Here is a 19,563-nt window from a genome sequence, read left to right on the forward strand (position 1 = left end):
AAAGTATTTTTGTTTGTGTGCATTTTCCTGGAAGAAGGTTCAGAGCTTTTACCAAATTCTCATGATAATTGTCCCACCCCACCCCACCCCCCAAAAAAGTTTAAAAACCACCCTACTAGGTTACCAATTTCTTGGTGTCAAGGAGTATTTCTTACTATTTCTTTTGTTCCCCCAGCACTGTGGGCACAGCAGATAATTATAACAAGTATGTTTATTTGAACTGGTAAATAGACTCTTAATATGTCCTCAATTATGTTCAAGTTATTTTACAGAAAATATTAAACCTACCTATTATTTTTCATTTCCACTGAGAGAAGCATTAGGACTTAAATTGCAGCAGAAGAACAGGATTTGAGGTTGAAGAATTTCCTATTTTGTGAAACTTTGAAATAAGGCAGTGAATGATTGTGGATCCCCTTCATATGATAGCTTTAAAAACTGGTTGGACACTATCTGAATGGATTCCTTTTATCTTGAGACAAATGAATAAAGAAGGCACCAGTGTAATCTAATTCGATGATTGTACAGTCTATCCAGCATTCTTTTTTATTTGAAATCAATTTGATAATTATAAATAGAAATGAAAGTTTTAAAAGGCTATTCTTAATATTTGTAATTTATTTAAATAGACACTAACTACAGACCTTTTCCCTGAATTTCTTTGTTATAAGCATCTTATATTTATTGTAGAAAGGTTAGAGAGGACAAGTGTCATTTAAAAAGGTAGTGAGATAACTTACAAGATACTCTGTCCTGAAGTACAGTATAATTCTAGACTTATTGTAGGCAGTATCACAGCTGGGTTACAGTTTGTCCTTATCTTAATAGAGCTTGAGAAGAACAAGGATATTCCATCATTGTCTGAAGTTGTAGCCACTCTCTGTTAAGATCTTGGGTCTTGGGACTTCCATGGAAGTTGGCAGAGTAGGAAGATTCTCACCTCACTTTGTATCTCATGAATACAGCTAGATAACCCCCACATCAATGTAATAACCCAGAAAATGACCTAAAGACTGGGAGAACAAACTTGCCACAGCTAAATGTAGAGAAGAAGCCACATCCAAGAGAGGGGGAAAGACAAAGACACGAGGGAGGGGCATCCTGGGCACAGAGAGGGGAGAGAAACAGACCCAGACAAGGGAGCCTGCATGGGGAAGGTGTATCCTCATAACATTTGGCTTTGAAAACTAGCAGGGCTGAATTTCCCTTTGTTCTTACAGTCAGTGGGACTTAACACCTGGAACTTTAAAAATCAGTTGGGTTGGAACAGGACACAATCACAGCAAGAGAGCTAAATAAGACAGAGGTAAATAATATGACTGATAGAGAATTTAAAGTAATGGTCATAGAGATACTCACTGGAGATAGAAAAAAATAAAAACCAATCAGAGATGAAGAATCCAATAACTGAAATGTAAGATATAGTATATGGAATAAATAGTAGACTAGAAGCAGTAGAACAGATCAGTTACCTGGAGGACAGAATAATAGAAATCAGTCAAGCTGAATAGAAGAGAGAAAAAGTAATAATACAAAATGAAAATAGACTTCAGGAACTCAGTGACACCATCAAATATAGTAACATTTGCATTTTAGGGATCCCAGAAGAAGAGAAAGGGGGGCAGAAAACTTATTTGAAGAAATAATAGCTGAAAACTTAAAATCTGGGGAAAGAAACAAAAATCCAGATCTAGGAGGCACAAAGAGCCCCCAACAAAATCAATCCAAGGAGGTCCACACCAAGATATATAGTAATTAAAATTGCAAAAAGTAGCGATAAAGACAGAATTTGAAAAGCAGCAGGAGAAAACAGTTGCAAGCAAGGGAAACCCCGTAGGCTGTCAGCTGATTTTTCACTGGAAACTTTGTAGGCCAGAAGGGAGTGGCATGATATGTTCAAAGTGCTGAAAGGAAAAAACCCTCAACCAAGAATACTCCGTCCAGCAAGGCTGTCGTTCAAAATAGAAGGGGAGATAAAGAGTTGCCCAGACAAACAAAAGTTAAAGGAATTCATGACCCTTAAGCAGGCCTATAAGAAATATTAAAGGGGACTCTCTGAGTGGAAAACCATAAATAGGAGTAAGAAAAGTAGGAAACACAAAAGCAGTGAAATAAGTATGTTTCTGAAAATCAGTCAAGGGATTCAAAAAATAAAAGGATGTAAAGTATGGTACCATATACCTAAATCGTGAGGGGGAGAGAAGTAAAGAATGGGTTCAAACTTAAGTGACCATCAACTTAATACAGACTGCTATATGCAGATGTTATATACAAACCTAAAATACAAATCAAAAACCAGTGATAGGCAAAGAATAAAAAGAAAGGGATCCAGGGCGCCTGGGTGTCTCAGTCAGTTTAGCATCTGCCTTCAGCTCAGGTCACGATCCCAGGGTCCTGGGATTGAGCCCCGCATCAGGCTCCTTGCTCAGCAAGAAGCCTGCTTCTCCCTCTCCCTCTGCCTGCAGCTCCCCCTGCTTGTGCTCTCTCTCTCTCTCTCTGTCAAATAAATAAATAAAATCTTAAAAAAAAAAAAAACGAGAGAGAAAGAGAAAGGGATCCAAGTATATCATTAAAGAAAGCCAAAAACAAAACAAAACAAAAAAACACCAATAAAACAGACTCTAAATTATAGAGAACAAATTGATGGTTAACAGAGGGCAGGGGGAATGGTATGAGCACTGAATAATGTATAGAATGTGGAATCAGTGTATTGTACACCTGAAATTAATATAGTATAAATTAACTAGAATTAAGATGAAAAAAATTTTAATAAAATACACAAATACAAAGAAAAAAACTGATCTTGGATCTACTTATTTTGAGTCCAGAATTATGCCTTATCTTCAGGGTACTTCATGCCAAGAATGAGACTATGCTGAACCAAAAACAAATCCCTCTGAGGGAAGAGATAACAGAATTCTCTGCATTGATCCTTTGTATTTTGTGTCTTACCTTTCCCATATTCATATATTTAGCTAATAGTGAATGAGCTCAGTCACTGTACTTGATGTATTTGGAAAGACATTCGCTCCAAACCAGGATGGTCTTAAATGCCTTAAGTAATAAGCATATTATCTAAAAATTGAAAAACTATAACCAAAATAATATGAAAAACAATTATACTTGTCCTTAAAACTAGAAGGACTTTGGTTTTATTAACTATTATATGACAGTTCACCTAATCAAATAGCAAGCTTTATTTATCTTTTTTATAATTGAAGCCTAAAAATAATATGACTTATTAAACTTTCTTTAGAGTTTGGATTCTGACAAGCCCATGGAACCAGTAAAAAGATCTCCTCTTCGTCAGGAAACAAATATGGCCAATTTTTCTTATCGCTTCTCCATATACAACCTGAATGGTAAGATGTAATTGGAAGTAAAATGTAAGATAGTATACTAAATATATATTTAGTATACTAAATTATATAATGCAGAAGCAACACAGCTACAGTTCCAAGTAGCTCAATATAAAAACTACATGCATAACTTGAGTGAGTTCTTGTATTTCTTGGTTTGTGCATTTTATTACTAATTCACATGATCACAAAAAAAACTGAACTGGAACATAATTAAAATAGTTTTCTAGTTATTAATAATTGACAAAGTACATACTCAAGTGGTACCTCACGACAAAACTACTTGTACTGTTGTATTTTCATTGGAATAAAGTCCAGTGAAGTTACTTGTTAATTAGTTTTAAATCAGCCCCTCTGGCCTTTATTTATTGTATTCTCCCTAATGAACTTTCTAATATTTGGAATTGACATCATAATCTGTAATTTTTTAGGCTTTGCATTTTTCTCTCTATGCTCTCAGCTCTTTAAGTATTAACAACTCTACCATGGCACTGATCATATTAATGATATAGAGCCTGTATAGAGCCTGTGGCAAAAAGTTGCATGGGAGATGTGGTTAAAACCGTAGGGCAGTATATGATTTTTGCATTATTTTTAATCTTTCATCTCATAATTTTATTCTCCGCTGATTACTACAAATCTTAAAAGATGGACTATTTGCTTCTAAAAATTTCTCTGTGAATTTAAAACAAAAAACTCTTAGAAATAATATATTCAATAGGCTTTAGGCCCAATAGGATAAATTTCTTTGCTTCTTACCCCTTCATTCATTGACAGATTTATAATAGAATATATAAATTCTGATTCAGTCTATCCTGGAAACATCATGTATGTATTGTTCATTGCAGAAGCTCTGAATCAGGGAGAAACTGTGGATCTGGATGCCCTGATGGCCGATCTTTGCTCCATAGAGCAGGAGCTCAGCAGTATTGGTGCAGGAAATAGTAAGCGTCAAATCACAGAAACAAAACCCACTCAGAAATTACCTGCCAGCCGACATACATCAAAACATGGCACTTTGAAAGGATTGTCTTCTTCATCTAACAGGATAACTAAACCATCACATGCCAACTACTCCCTGGATGACATCACTGCACAGTTAGAACAGGCTTCCTTGAGCATGGATGAGGCTGCTCAGCAATCTGTACTGGAGGATACTAAGCCCTCAGTAACTAATCAGCACAGAAGAACAGCATCAGCAGGCACAGTGAGCGATGCTGAAGTGCGCTCTATTAGTAACTCCTCTCGTTCCAGCATCACCTCTGCAACCTCCAGCATGGATTCTTTGGATATTGATAAAGTAACACGCCCTCAAGAACTGGATTTGACACATCAGGGGCAGCCAGTTACTGAGGTAAGTAGATGGAATTTTTTTCCTGCTATTTTAGTATTTTAAAAAGGTGGAAATGGTATTTTTAAAATGTAGTCTTAGTTAACTTTCTTATTTTTTCTACATTTAAAATTTGTCAGGATCCTTCTGAACTAAGTTTTAAAATCACTACAGAAGGAATATATTACCAGATATAGCAATGTCACAATGATTAAAGAGAGTTTCTTCATTTTATTCTTAGACTTTTTGAAGCCCTTGGATTAATACCAGTTTCACATGATTAAAAAACTTGAAGTGTGGTTTATATTTGATGACATTTTGCAAAGCTATTATAATTGTTATAATAGTAATTGCTGTTTAATGTGTGTTTATTATAAAACAACAACTTAAGAAAAAGATGCCTACCACCACTATAGTCCTCCAAGATTCATTTTATTATCAAAGAGTCAGTGTACTATAGTGGAAAGAGCCCCTGGGCTTGGAATCAAGAAAACTGGGTTCCAAGTGTTCCCTTTGCCACTCACTACCCATAGGACCTTAAATGAGTTATTCAGCCTCTGTGAACATCAGTTTCTCAGAAGTAAAATGGAGCTAATAGTACATGGTCTAATCCTCATATGGTGGTTCAGATAATCAAAAGTGATAATATATGTGAACAGATTTTTAAAGGACAGAGTTCTTCTGGATGTGATAGGGTGAGGGCAAGGAAGAGATTTTTGTTAAAATAAGTTTAGCAAAAGCTGAGTTTGGTGTAGGTAAATTCTTTATTGAATATTTTTGTCAAGAAGAAGGCAATATTGTTAACAGGGTAGCAACAAGAAAGATCAATGTGGGTAAAATAAAGCCAGCCTTCTGTTCAGTTTATGTTTACAGTCCTCTCTACCACAGGGTAAAATAATCTATTTATGAATAATCATTACTAAGGTAAAATCTTGTAAAACAAGGTTTAAAGAATTATAGAGAAATTTAAAATTTACACCTATTACTCAACATTATTAATTTTTCCCCATTGATTTAATTCATTAGATTAATTTCCATCAGTCAGTAACTCTTTGTACCTATGAATGTACCCAGTTCTGGGCACTGTGAAGCATAAAAGAAGCATGAATCACGGTGATTTAGAGATAAATTTGAGTTTAATTGCTTGTAAAGAAAAAGTATACAATCTAAAAGTAAATTTTCACTTATTTAAAATGAAGCTCATCTGGTATATATTCTGTAGAGAACTCAAAAATTTTTCTTTCTTATGATACCTAGAGATTATATTTAGCACCAGCTCTATAGTATGTATCATTTATGTCTTTTAGATTTACCTGTTGGGATATGAGCAATATTTTATTAAGGATGTACTTTCTTGGTTATTCTGTGTTTTATATGTTGATATTCCTTCTTTCTAATCAGATTATTTTGAGTTGGGTCAAGATGCATGAGGTCAGGTTAAACTAATCATTAAGGATCTTTATGTGTGTCTCATCTGTAAAAATATACTCACACAATAAAAACCAAAGTAAAAAGTGAAAAGTCCTCTCCCAGCAAATTCTTTGGATGTGACCTACTGGTATTCGTGGGCAAAGATACCAGTGTTCAGTAATATAATGTTTAGTGTAAGACTTCAGTATAAAGTTTGGTGAGTAAACTAGGAATAAAGCAGGAAAGGAGTTAAAGTCTTCTCTATCCATCCTGTTCTTTTGTCTTCCTGGATGAGTAGAAAAGTGGTTTAACCAAACCTGAAACTTGGTTTGGTGTACTTTTTTATGGATTCGGTCAGTTCTTCAAATCAAGAAAACCAGTTGAGGCTTACTAGATCCCAAACCCATGTATCAAATTGTCCCTACACTCAAATACAATCTCTAAAAAATATTTTAATTACTTTTGCATGTCTGGAGTTTAAAGAGTCAAATAGTTCTGTGAGACTTGTAGAAAATTTTGCTACACATGTGCACACACATGCCATATCCTCTCAGAGGCCAGAACTTTCTACTCTTTTAGCTGATTCTCAGGGTATTTACCTCTGTGTCATTAAATCTATATTTATATTGCTATTTCTTTATATTTTTCAGTTGTATGTGTATCTACTGACTTCTCACTCTGGAAGTTTAGGATATAGAGAGCTCCTCTTTAGGCAACTCCTCTCCCTTCTTCTCTCATGCTCCCCTATCCTCCCAGTATATTTTGGTTGGTTTACTATTCAGTTTTTATATTATCATGACTACGTACGTGCAGTTTGGTGCTAAACTATATGCTTTTATTACATTTTCTTTCTGGGCCATTACATTTTGCTTACCTGGAATTAATAATTGTCTTGAGATTTAAAAATAGTTTTTTTGTTTGTTTATCACTGTTTCAACTCCAGACTTTCCCCCAGTTGATTAAGTCTCTTAGTTCAAACAAAATTAGTGTTTATTAATATCATCTTAAAATTCTTTGCCGTCTTTCATAGTCTTTGCTCTAGTATCATTCTTAGGTCTTTTCTCTCAGGTGTGTGAGCTTCTCCAGAGAAGATTCTTTCATTCCCCTTCATAGAGGGCGTATGTCAGCTGTGAATGCTTTAGCAGCCCATTTGGGAAAGAAGGCTTGCAATGGAAGGTGGTCCTCAGTGTTCAGTATATGAACTTCCATCTAATCCTTTTAGGTCAGGATTTCTCAACATTGACTACTAAAATTTTGGGCTAGATAATTCTTTGTTGTGGGAGCTATCTTGTGTATTGTAGGAAATTTAGCAGCATCGCTGGCACCTGTCTTATCCACTAGATGCCAGTAGTACACACACCTCCCCCAGTTGTGACAACTAGAAATGTCTCTAGACATTGCTATATGTTCCCTATAAGGCAAAAGTCCCCACTCTGAGAATCACTGCTTTAAAATAGAAAGGATTATTAGAAGTCTGAACCCCTTTTCTTCATGGGAAATGATCTTGGGTGTTTTCCTTCCCCTGGCTTTTTTTTTTTTTTTTTTTTTTTTTTACTAGAAATTGACTAATAAATACAGAATGTTTCCAGGTAATATTGTTTACTATAAACTGACCCCTGATTAGTGAGTGCATATGGACCAGGAAGACTGTGAGTGAACTTAGAAGCCTATGAATAGACACAGACCTTTGTTTCCTGGTGTGAAGTTTATCAGTTTTGTAAGTGAACATAAATACATCCCTCGAGGGTTCCTGGAACCTACACTCATTGGCTGTTAAAATGTACTGCTGGTTCTTGTGGAGTATGAAGTTTCCCTAAGCCAGGGTGATTTCTGTACTTACCTACATGATTTCTGTCCCTTAGAATGGTGGGTCCAGAAAGGGCTCCTGGTGGCCTTTTTAAAGATAACATGTCTCATGCTAGCGCACTTTGTCTTTCTGTAGAACTAAGTGAACTTGGTGCCAAGCTGTGGTCTGTTGGATCCTGTGAGTGACTGTCAGTCTGAACCTGAGACCACTGTTGGTCTGTGAGTAAAGGAAGGAATCTGTTAATGAACTGCTTAAGTATGCTTTCAACCAGTCAGTCCTTCTGCTTTCATTCCCACCATCACTTCTATTGCTTCTGGAGACTTTTGAGGTTACATGATGTACATTGGGGTGCCCCTCTGCTTTTCTCCAGTGCTAGCTTAACATTCAGCTTTCCTTGGGCCCACTAAGATGGTTACCACTCAGCCATATCTAACATAATCTCCATTTCCTGTCTGCAGTCTCTTGACATTGGAGTGCCCCAAGGTACAATCCTGACTCCTTTTCTATCTGTATCCACTCTTGTGAGCTTAAGCACTGACAACTCCCGCATTTTAATACCCTATTTCATTTATCTAAGACACACCTTTCCCTCACATTTTAATTCCTCTAAAACAGTGGTTCTCAACTGGGAGCTATTTTGCCCCCCAGGGGACATTCAGCAGTGTTTGGAGACATTTTTGGTTGTCACTGATAAAAGGGTGCTACTGACATCTAGTGGGTAGAGGCCAAGGGTACTGGTAAAACCCTACAATGTACATACAGGTTAGCCACCACAGCAAAGAATTATCTGACCCAAATTTGTGCCAAAGTTGAGAGAGTATGTTTTAGAAACAGGGGGCATCTGTCACTGTCAGCGAGGTGGCAGTTCTGTGCGAAGTTTTCTTTTGACAGTTCCTGAAAAAAATCAAGAAAGTACCAGTATTAAGTCATCTTAGATTCAAAGAAATACAGGTATCTTTTGCCAGTGTGCCTCTCCCCTGAACTCCAGGGTCACACATCCTATCTCTAATCAGTATCTCTATTTGGATGTCTTAATAGGTAGCTTAAATTTAACTGGTCTAAAACCAAAGCCCTGGTCTTTTCTCCCAAACTAACTCCTCCAAAGTCTTCTCCATCTCAGTTGATGGCTCTTCCATCCTTCCAGTGCATCAAACAAAATCCTTGGAGTCTTTGTCTGCTTCTCTTTTTCTTTCCATTCCCATTCCAGTGCAGCAGCAAATTCTGTTGCCTTTACCCTCAGAGTATATCCAGAATTTGATCACTTCTCACCACCTTCACGGACACCAAGCCAACATCATCTTGATGTAAATTTTTGCAATAGTCTCCACCTGGTTATCCTATGTTTACCTTCTCCTTAAGGGTCTACCATCCATACCAAAGCTAGAGTGGTCCTATTAAAAGTTAGTCAGATCTTGCCCCTCCTCTTTTCAAACCCAAAGACTTTGTATCTTACTATAAAACCAAAATCCCTGCAATGGCCTGCAGGTCCTTACAGGATTTGCTTTCCCATTATCTCTGCTTCTGTTTTCCTTTCTTTCCTCCTTCTCTTAACTTTCCCAGTCATACTGCCTCCTAGTTCTTTGCCAAACATCTGAGCCTAGTTAGAAAAGTTAGTTTGAGATTGGTACTGTTCCATCTTGGGGACATGGGTAAACTGCCCATCTAAAAAGAAATAATACTGTGGCTTATCTCTTTGTCTTGTTGCTCTCTGAAAGCGAACAGGGATAGGCACAGTACAGTTTCATATCAGGAAGAGTAAGTCTTTTTTCCCTGCCTTTCTCTTTCCTGACTTTTCTTGAAATACTGTGTTTTCAGGCACTTCACATATATTGTCTCATTTAAGCCTCCCACTATCCCTTTGGTAGGGGCATTTATTCCAAAGAAGAAATTAAGTAGGTCAAGTAACTGAGAATCCTGTATTTGAATTACGAAACTACATTTGCCTCCCAGTTTTTATCAGTATCTTAAAAATAAAGTGAAGCTGATTGTTAAAAAATGATTATTTCCTAAATGTTAAAGAATGTTTTAGTATAAAATATTTTCCATGGATAAGCATAAAAATGGATTATGGAATAATTTCAGCATTCTTTTGAAGTCCATCAGTGATGTTCATCTACTAAGTTTTTAAATTGGAATTCAGTGTGGTTGAAATAAATTCTAATAAGGTCTCTTTGTATCTTAACCAATGTGAGATAAATGTTGCAGCTGATTTCCTGGCATTGTTATGGTACTTTTATTTATGTTAACTGATAAAGCAATAGTTTTCAATTAGGTAGAAGTTTGCAAATATAAATGGTAATTGCATATTATAAATTTTATATAAAATAGGGTTCACTGATAAAAGGTTAATGTTAGCACATTCATTTATATTTTCTGGTGAGATTTAAACTTTAATGATTCCTCTGAATTTGGAAATTTATACATGAAAATGTACTTTTAAAATGAAAATGCTTTTAAAAGCTATTATTGTAGGGGCCCTTGGGTGGCTCAGTCAGCTAAGCATCTGCCCTTGGCTCAGGTCATGATCCCAGGGTCCTGGGATCGAGCGCCATATCAGGCTCCCTGCTTAGGGAGCCTGCTTCTCCCTCTCCCTCTTCCATTCCCCCTGCTTTTGCTCTCTCTCGTTCTGTCAAATAAATACAAAATCTTAAAAAAAAAACTATTATTGTAGTTTATGGCAGATTCAAAAGGCTTTGTTGAATCTTTCTAATACTTGATGATTTTACTATAAATAATATGATAGGAAAATATTCCTTAGTATCTGAGCTACTAAAACTTTTGAATGTTATAATTGTTTTCCTCATATTTATAGTTTTTTCCTAAATGAAATCTTTCATGGATATACCATTATAACTTGTGATATGCCAACAGCATATTATAGGTTCAGTGCAATAAATTCTTCCAGTTCCTTCACTTTTCAGAACTATTTCAAGAATTAATGTGTGCAGAAATTTTGAGGTAGTGAAAAGAAAATAAGCAGGTGTGTTTATATAGCACTGGGGTGGGGACCCCACTGGCATTTAAGTCCTAAATTATTCTTAGCAAACAACCTTTTGGTCTGAAGTATTAACTGGGTAAGAACACAGGGCTTTCTCAAACTTTAAGAGGCCTACATATCTAAAAAGATTGGGATTATTAATTGACTTCTCAATTACCCCAGCTACATTTCTTTTAAAATTCTAATGGCTGTGTTGCTACATTTCACTGAAATTCACAGGTACCCATGTGGTGTTTAATTCCAGATTTCCCTGGCCTAGGGAGGTTAATAAATAGCAAAAAGAATGGGTATCAGATGAAAGAAGAGGTGAAGATTGAGTGAAAACCAGGGTGAAAGTCTAGTTCTCACTCACACTTTTCAAACATGCTACCCCAGTCGACATTGGCATATATGCCATGATGCTTGTTTTGTGTATTTCCTATTAATCTGTGTAATTTTTCATCTCTGAAGAAATAAAAGATCTTCATTATTTGATTTTAGGTCTGTTTTGTTTTTCTTTTTATTTTCTGTGGTGGAGGGCTGGTAAAGGACCTTTTTTTGAAAAGAATAAAAATGGATTCATCTGTTTTTCAAATGAATAAGGACTATAAAATATAAAAGAAATAATTTTTTAAAAATTTAAATATGTTATTATTTGACAGAGAGAGACAGCGAGAGAGGGAACACAGGCAGGGGGAGTGGGAGAGGGAGAAGCGGGCTTCCCGCTGAGCAGGGAGCCCGACGCGGGGCTCTCTCCCAGGATCCTGTGATCATGACCTGAGCCCAAGACAGACACTTAATGATGGAGCCACCCAGGCGTCCCTAAAAAAAATTTTTTTTAAGATTTTATTTATTTGAGAGAGAGAGAGAACATGAGCGGGGTGAGGGGCAGAGGGAGAAGCACGCAGAGCAGGGAACCCGATCATGATGCAGGGCTGGATCCCGGGACTCCCAGGATCATGACCTGAGCCGAAGGCAGACACTTAGCTAACTGAGCCACCTAGGTGCCTAAAAGAAATAATTTTAAAAAGAATTCAGACATTTACTGGCTATATAACGGCTAGTAAAAGGAGAGAAGGGAAAAAAGAGGGGGAAAAAATAGAAAAATAATATCCCCTACTATATTGAGCGCTTATTCTGATTCTGTGTTAGGCATTGTGCTTAACAACGTGCTAAATCTGCAGTGTCTTGTGGAATGGATTCCATTACCTCCATTTTCACAATGGAAGGAACTTAGGCAGAGAGTGACAAGTTCCCCAGGATTTGAACCCTGGCAGTCTGGTTTTAGAGCTCATACTGCAATACCATGCTGCTTCATCACAGCATTGTAGGAGAATCAAGACAAGGCTAGACTGGCCAGTGCTCTTAGATCCAGACCTAGAGACAGAACTACAAGGGCGGAAGAAAAAGGGCAAAGAGATTTATGCAGTAACATCCCCATCTTGTGGTGTTTTAGTATATTCCTACGCATATTGTTAAAATTTAACAATTCTATAAAACTAGCTCTGATTTAAATGAATTGAGGCTTAAATGAAATTCAGATGAGGGCTGGTGGTTTCCCACTTTTGTAATAATAGTAATGTTATTCACTTAATTCTTATGGCAACTTTTGGAGAAAATGCTGTTATCACTCTATTTTACACATGAGAAAACAGGTTAAATGTAAGCCTAGAGTCACATTGCCAGTAAATGGCTGAGCTGAGGCTCAAACCCAGTCCCTCCAGCCCTAACGTCTGCATTCTTTACCATCAGTGCTGTGCTCATTTTTAGTATTTGTGAAAAATGCACACATGTCAGTAAAGGCTGAATGTAAATCTGTTTTATTGAAACACTAATGTGTATTCACAGACCTCCACTTCATTTTCCCAGTTGTAATCTAAAGTGTTAGCTATCAAGAGGATGTGTTTTATTTTGTTCTTTGGTATAAGGCCATTTCTTGATTACGTTTTAGCTCCAGTGTGAGATCAGTGCTTTTCTATACACCTGCCATCCCCTACCCCCTTACATCAGCACAAGATTCTGGTTTGTAAATGGTACTTGATTCTAACGTGTTACAGATTCAATTCAAGAAAATGGTGATCCATCAGTAACTTTGCAGAGACTTCTGGAGTTTTTGAGGGATTGTTGGAGAACTTGATAGCTTGATAACAAACAAAAGTCTTTGGAACTGAACATGTTTAGAGCAAAATTGATGTGTAGAATTGATCCCCAGATTCATTTTTGAGGTAAAAATTAGATTTGGGGGAGTTTCTTTTTTTTTTTGTAGAAAAGTATTTAAATATTTTGTGGAAATGGAACCTAATATTAAATAAATTGTTTATATCATCCCATAATTCCTTTCCGTCTTTAAGAATGTAACAGCATTTAATCTTTGCACCTGTACTGTTTCTACTGTTTTTGTCACTTTGCCTACCTCCATTTTTGGTGACGATGTGTTGAGTTTTAATAACTAATGTTCCATCATACTGTTTAATAATGTGGTCTATAGGCAGTCATTTTTTTTTTTTTTTGAAATTAACCAATAAGCATTTGGAAATATGGGAGTTTGTGTGAGGTTGAGTCTAAGGAGAATAGATTAAAAAAAAAAAACTTGTTTTAAAATAATATGAAACTTCCAAAAAATGGAAAGAATAGTACAAAGAACTCATGAAACTCATTACTCAGATTCACTGATTTTTAGCATTTTGCAACATTTGCTTTGTTCTTTCTATATATACATTATCAAGGGGTTAGGATCATTTAGTTCTTTTTTATTTTTGCATAATATAATGAAAGATGCATGCAACTTTTCATTACTGTTTTGTTTCAACAGTTCATTTCAGTGATCGTTGTCTCTTCTTGCATGATAATGAGACTGGACCTTTTCCACCTCCTTTACCTATCATTTTCTTCCTTCCTGCATTTTCACAGCATGCTATTTCTCTGAGATGTTCCAGCAAGCAGGCCAAGCATCATATTGACTTCACAGAAGAGCAGGCTGAGCTGACAGCTGTAAGTTCTGTAAACATGTCCATGGGACTACTTAAATAGCAGTGAAGAAGAATGCATTCTTTAGAACTCCTGATGATGAAACCTGATAAACCTCAGGTTTTTTTAATAAAAATTAAACCAATTTTAAAAATAAATGAGCACAAAACAAATGTGCAACTGTATGATACAGTACCATTGAATATTAATACTTATGGTAAGATCATATAGGTGGTAGCATATCTGATATAGAGAAATTGTGTATCGGAGCCTAAAACCACATGCTTTCTTTTCTTTCTGAAGCTAAGGGCTTTTGTAAATTTCTTAAGCTATTAACAAATTTAGCTGTTCTTCAGAATGGCATTATCAAGTAGAATGACTCTTCTACACTGATGCTTCACCGAAAACCTAATTTCTTTCTTCAAAAATGTATCCTCTGGTCAGTGTTGACAAATCTGGATGCTTCAGAGCTGTCCTGTTCCTCATGGTAGCCACTAGCCACTGTGGCTGTTGAGCACGTGGAATGTGGTTAATCCAAATTGAGAGGTGCTATAAAGATAAAATACAGCATGAATTTCAAAGACTTAGTATTTAAAAAATGTAAATATCTCTTTAATATTTTTTATTGATTACTTTGTGAAATTATACTATTTTGGATATTTTCAGGTAAATAAAAGATACTAATGTTTATTTTGCCTTTTTCTTTTTAATATGGTTACTAAAAAATTTTATATTTGTGTATTGTATTCAGTTGGACGGTGCTGCTTCAGAATCATCTATGAAGCATAAAAAGCCCCCAAGTTCCTGACCTCCACCCTGCTGAATCAGATTCCCTTTGACCCTCCTTCCTTCCTTTGCCTGGTAATAACCCAGTAACCCAGTGAATTGGTTTCACAATCTACTAATGGGTTATATCTGGCATAGTGAAAAACACTTTCCTTACCTCACCTTCGGCCCCTCCCTTACACTCTTCAGTATCAGCCATGCTTGCTCTAACACTTGCATTGTCATCTGCTTATTTCACTTCCTAATCCTTTCAGTCCTGGTACTCCCATTTTATAACAATTTAAATCACTATCTTTGTCCCAAATGAAATTCATACATAATCTAACCTACCAACGTATCTACTTTTTAAAATGAATTTAATGCTCTAATACCCATGATAGAGGAGAATAACCAAAAAGTGATTTATAATATAATAATGTATTTCAATTTTTAAATGTTTGGCCACCACTGTAGTAAAAGACACGATGACATAATCATACACCCACTTATAATTTGGGTTTAAGACAAGTGAAAAGATCAGAAGTCATTTTTTACAGGATAGAGAAAGCAGAAATATGGGTGGGCCTAGAACTAAAACATATTGTGACAAATAATAGCGGACAAAACATACCTGTATATGGTAATAGAAAAAGAAAAAAAGCCTTAAACAAAATAGGGATAATGTGCTGAGACAATTTATAGACTCAAACAAAAGAAAATGGGGAAGTATAAAATTTTTACAAATGAATCTTATGTATAATTTTTTTTAAGATTTTATTTATTGAGAGAGAAAGAGGGCGCCTGGGTGGCTCAGTTGGTTAAGTGACTGCCTTCAGTTCAGGTCATGATCCTGGAGTCCCAGGATCGAGTCCCACATCGGGCTCCCTGCTCAGCGGGGAGTCTGCTTCTCCCTCTGACCTTCCCCCCTCTCATGCTCTCTATCTCATTCTCTCTCTCAAATAAATAAATAAAATCTTTAAAAAAAAAAAAGAGAGAGAGAAAGAGCATGAGTGGGGGGTGGTGCATAGGGAGAAGCAGAGTCCCCACTGAGCAGGGAGCCCGATGCAGGACTAGATCCCAGGACCCTGGGATCTTTTAAATAAGACATAGTAATTTGGAATATTTTTAAACCATCTTTATTAATAAAGCTCAGGAATTCTTGCATTTTAGGTCTTTTCATTAACTTAGTAATATCTGTTATTCTGTGAAAAAGAATTTCAGATGTCTCCTGTCATTTACTTGCATGTGACAGAATGCACATTGATGCTGCCAGTTTTGGTATTGGCAGCTCTTCAAGCTGGGTTTCTATTGGTGAAATGATTTTCCAACATAATAACTCTTGGTAAATTCTGGACAAGAACTGCAGGCTTCCCTAAATTTGTTTTACAGGGCAAATAGCATTCTTGGAAAAGTCAAGATTTAATATTCATTATTAAATTCAATATTCAAATCATACAGAAATACATCATATTTAAAATACACCATACATTTAAATGGAGTTAGGTTCTAAGCTCAGATTGTGTTATGAACAGCATTTCCCATCTATGTGATTTTTCCATATAAAGACAATAAAGTTCATGTGTGATGTGGGACTTTTGTTGCTATCACATGACATTGTTCCATACTACAGGGCATCCAGCATTTCTCATTCTCTCCTAATAAATACCAATGACACCCCCCTCCTCTTCATTGTGATGGCCCAAAATATCCCCATTTTTTGAAATGTCACCTTGAAGGCAGTACTACCTCCTTTCAGAACCTCTGATATCCCTATATGCTCTCTGTCTCTGCCTCCCACTGCACCCCCAGCTGCTTCTTACACATCTTCCAGGACTCTAAGCTTTTTCAGAAATACTTACCCTGAGCCCCTGATTTTGCGTTAGCCCCTGTACCTCCTACTTGCTTCCATACCGCTTAACACATTGTATTGTAGTTGTCAGTTAATCTCCCTATTAGACTCTAAACTTTGTTAGAGCAAGGAATGCCTATCCTGGTCACCTTTGCATCTCCAGTGCCTTGCATGGTTCCAGGCTTAAAGTTGAAACCTGTGGAAAGTGGAAGAGAGAAAGAAAATAAGCTAATAAACCAGTGAAATGGATTAAAAATAAGCCACTGACTTTGTGTTGTTAGTGGTGAATGAAAGAAAATATAAGAAGGCCCTATTTAAATGAAGTGATGTGCATTTTTGTTATCAGCAACATGTTCCAAGACAGAAGGTTGATTTAAGGACATGCCCAAACCACTGTGTCCTTTGCTTTTCTCAGTCCTCCAGCTGCACACCACTCTTCTCATCCCTCTTGCATCTTTCTCCAGTAACAAATTCTCCCGACACCCTGGCCCCCTTTCTGAGGAATTCTAGAGCCACGTATGACTGGCACCATTAGGGGAAGATAAATAAAGTAAGGCATTTATTGAAGGAAGGAGTTTGCTGCTTGTGGTTTCTAGGTTTTCATTTTTTCTGCTACAAATACCTGTAGCTTAGGTGGAGGAAACATGCAGGCCTGGCTTCCCTCCCTGCTAGTGAGTAAGCCGTGAATAGCTACCTGACTGTCCCACACAAAATAATTTATCGTCTTGTTCAGTTATTGTATATGGTCTCATTTTTTTAGATGTGGATTACTTTTGGTACACTAGCTATAATAATATAATTATCTCCCTTTTATTTTAGGCTGTTTAACCCTTTTAATATTTTTAAATGGATAACTTCTACTTCTGAGTCTTTAAACAAATACAGTTAGATATCATTGTTTCTTGCTGATCAGATCACGGATTTTTTTTTTTTTTTAGTGATTTGAAGTCTTGAGGTGATCTGAGTTTGAGGAGTGATTGAGTAAATCTTATAAGATTTTTAAGTTTAAACTTGAATTTAATGTCTAGAATTATATTTACCAAAAAAAGTTTGTTTTCATGGCCTGAAGCATATTTTTTTTTTATAGAATTTAAGTATTTTACTTATTTGGGGGATCTTCTTCTGAGAAACTAATCTTTGAGTAAGATAAAGGAAACGAGTAGGTTTTTTATAAATTATTTTCTATGTATTTTACATATTTGTGTAAGAATACACTTGTTCCCATTACATGTGAATAGCAAAAAATGAATGGGAATAAGAGCAAAAAAAGTTAAAGTTGCTCTTTTTAATTGTCCTTCCCAGTTTTCTCCCTGGTCTTAGCTGATTGTTAACCTCAAATTAAATTGAAGTTTTAGAAATTTCTCTTGCCTCTTGTCTTTTGGATAAGCCAACTAATCTTTACCTTCCGGAGGATTATACCATTAGGTAAATGAGGACCTAGAGATAATTGTCTCTGTTCTTGTTATTGTTTGACCCTGTTAGTGTGGATCTTGATGAATATGTCCAATTTTTTTTAACCTTAGTTTTTTTTCTTTGTTTTGGGCTTTTTTTTTTTTTTTGCAGGAGTGGGTGAAAAGGGCAGGTATGCTTATAATTCATCTTGTATTTAAAAACAAAAATAATACATAGGCAATGAAATACTATATAGTAAACTCAACATACTATAGATATGAGCAAAGATTAATATTCTTTAACAGTGTTTCTAATCTTGAAGTAGTATGTTTTATTATCTGTGACAGTGAACAGAAAAAGAGTGGGTACTGCTCTAATATTTCTTTCCAAAGAACTTTTTTCTTAAGAATAACTTGATATATAGCTAGATATATAAAATATAATGTCATAGAATATTTTCTATAACCACTCAGCTGCACCAGTGTATTTTACTTTTTTAAGACTTATTTAATAATTTTATTTTAGGTGAGGGGGAGGGGCAGAGGGGGAGGGAAAGAGAGTCCCAAGCAGACTCCATACTGAGCACAGAGCCCATGTGGAAGCTCAGTCCCACAACCCTGAGATCAGGACCCCAACCAAAACCAAGAGTAGGATGCTCAACCGAATGCGCCACCCTGCACCCCGCCAATGTGTTGTTTTACATGGTGGTTAGTAATTACACAGCATTAAAAAATAGATGCTAATTCAGAATTATTTAGGGACAGGAAGTCTAAATTACATTTATATGGAAACAGCTCTAATTTATACTCTTGTGAGTTTAAATACATTTGCATAAACTATCTTGAACATGTTACTAAAAAGTTATTAAGGGGAAAGAGGATAGTTAGGGCCTTTGTTATTCACAAATCATTTTTATGAAAATATATTAATTGCTTGAATCAGTTTAAAGGAACTATAATATTTTGTTCATGTCATTTTTTTGCTATGTAAGTCCTTTACTGTGCAATATAATCTTACTAGTATTCTGATATAATGAGTGAATAAGTAAGATTTTACTGAAAACAGGTGATATCCATTAGGCAAAATATTTATGGACATTTTTTCTCTTGGTGTAGCTGTCATTGAATTGATCAGAAATACTTGCAGAGTCTTTAAAAATGTTTTTAAAAGTCTTATTCTGTTTTCACAAGAATATACTACTTAAAGCTATATAGGTCTTTATAAGCTTTGATAAGAGGAAGGAATATGTTTAGTCATTGGTCTTCAACACCTATTTGTCTGTGCTGTGCTCACAGTACTCACAAACATTGCCCTACAAGACAAGCTGGCTCTGTGATCTATGCAGTGCATGATCCATTTTTGCAGAGTGAGGGACTGGCACGAGTCAGCTAGGGCGTGCCTATTGGCATAGAGGGTGTCTGTCTCCCAATCCTTTTCTTTCTTTTTGTTTTTTGTTGTTTGTTTTTTTTTTTAAGTTTTCTTATGGACACATTTCACTGTAGGAAAAAGACGTGAGATTAATGATAGAGAATCATTCTTGTCTACTTTATATTTTAAACACACAAAACCTCCACTGACTTCTGTTGCCTTTTTTGTTTTTCTCTCTCTTTTTCTGCACAAGCACTCCTATCTGGACAGGGAAACCTCCCTTCTTCTGAGAAACATTGCAGGAAAACCTTCTCATTTGCTGACCAAGGTGATACTTCT

General features: G+C 36.0%; 2 protein-coding genes across 14 annotated transcripts in view; one reads left to right on the top strand and one right to left on the bottom strand.

Moving 5' to 3' along the window:
- RAPH1 (Ras association (RalGDS/AF-6) and pleckstrin homology domains 1) overlaps nt 1–19,563 on the top strand; it is an 84,225-nt gene that overhangs the window by 36,670 nt on the left and 27,992 nt on the right. For 3 of the 5 annotated variants that reach the window (XM_073879705.1, XM_073879714.1, XM_073879718.1), the window contains exons 3-6: nt 3,257–3,362; nt 4,208–4,713; nt 13,794–13,874; nt 19,478–19,552. In XM_073879705.1, the coding sequence (XP_073735806.1) occupies nt 3,257–3,362; nt 4,208–4,713; nt 13,794–13,874; nt 19,478–19,552 (768 nt within the window). The remainder of the gene's footprint in view (nt 1–3,256; nt 3,363–4,207; nt 4,714–13,793; nt 13,875–19,477; nt 19,553–19,563) is intronic. The other 2 variants (XM_073879709.1, XM_073879712.1) reach the window with 2 other exon arrangements.
- Nucleotides 5,428–19,563, bottom strand: part of ABI2 (abl interactor 2) — a 165,721-nt gene continuing 151,585 nt past the window's right edge. For 7 of the 9 annotated variants that reach the window (XM_073879734.1, XM_073879728.1, XM_073879733.1 and 4 more), the window contains 2 exons: nt 16,614–16,660; nt 13,613–14,399 (listed from right to left, as the gene is read on the bottom strand). In XM_073879734.1, coding sequence (XP_073735835.1) covers nt 14,259–14,399; nt 16,614–16,660 — 188 coding nt within the window. In that variant the 3' untranslated portion in view covers nt 13,613–14,258. Of the gene's footprint in view, nt 8,801–13,612; nt 14,400–16,613; nt 16,661–19,563 lie in introns of those variants that run through there. The other 2 variants (XM_073879762.1, XM_073879783.1) reach the window with 2 other exon arrangements.

This window comes from Callorhinus ursinus, unplaced genomic scaffold (genome assembly GCF_003265705.2).
Source record: "Callorhinus ursinus isolate GAN/ISIS: 27379988/994484 unplaced genomic scaffold, GSC_fseal_2.0 scaffold2, whole genome shotgun sequence".
Classification (NCBI taxonomy): Eukaryota; Metazoa; Chordata; class Mammalia; order Carnivora; family Otariidae; genus Callorhinus; species Callorhinus ursinus.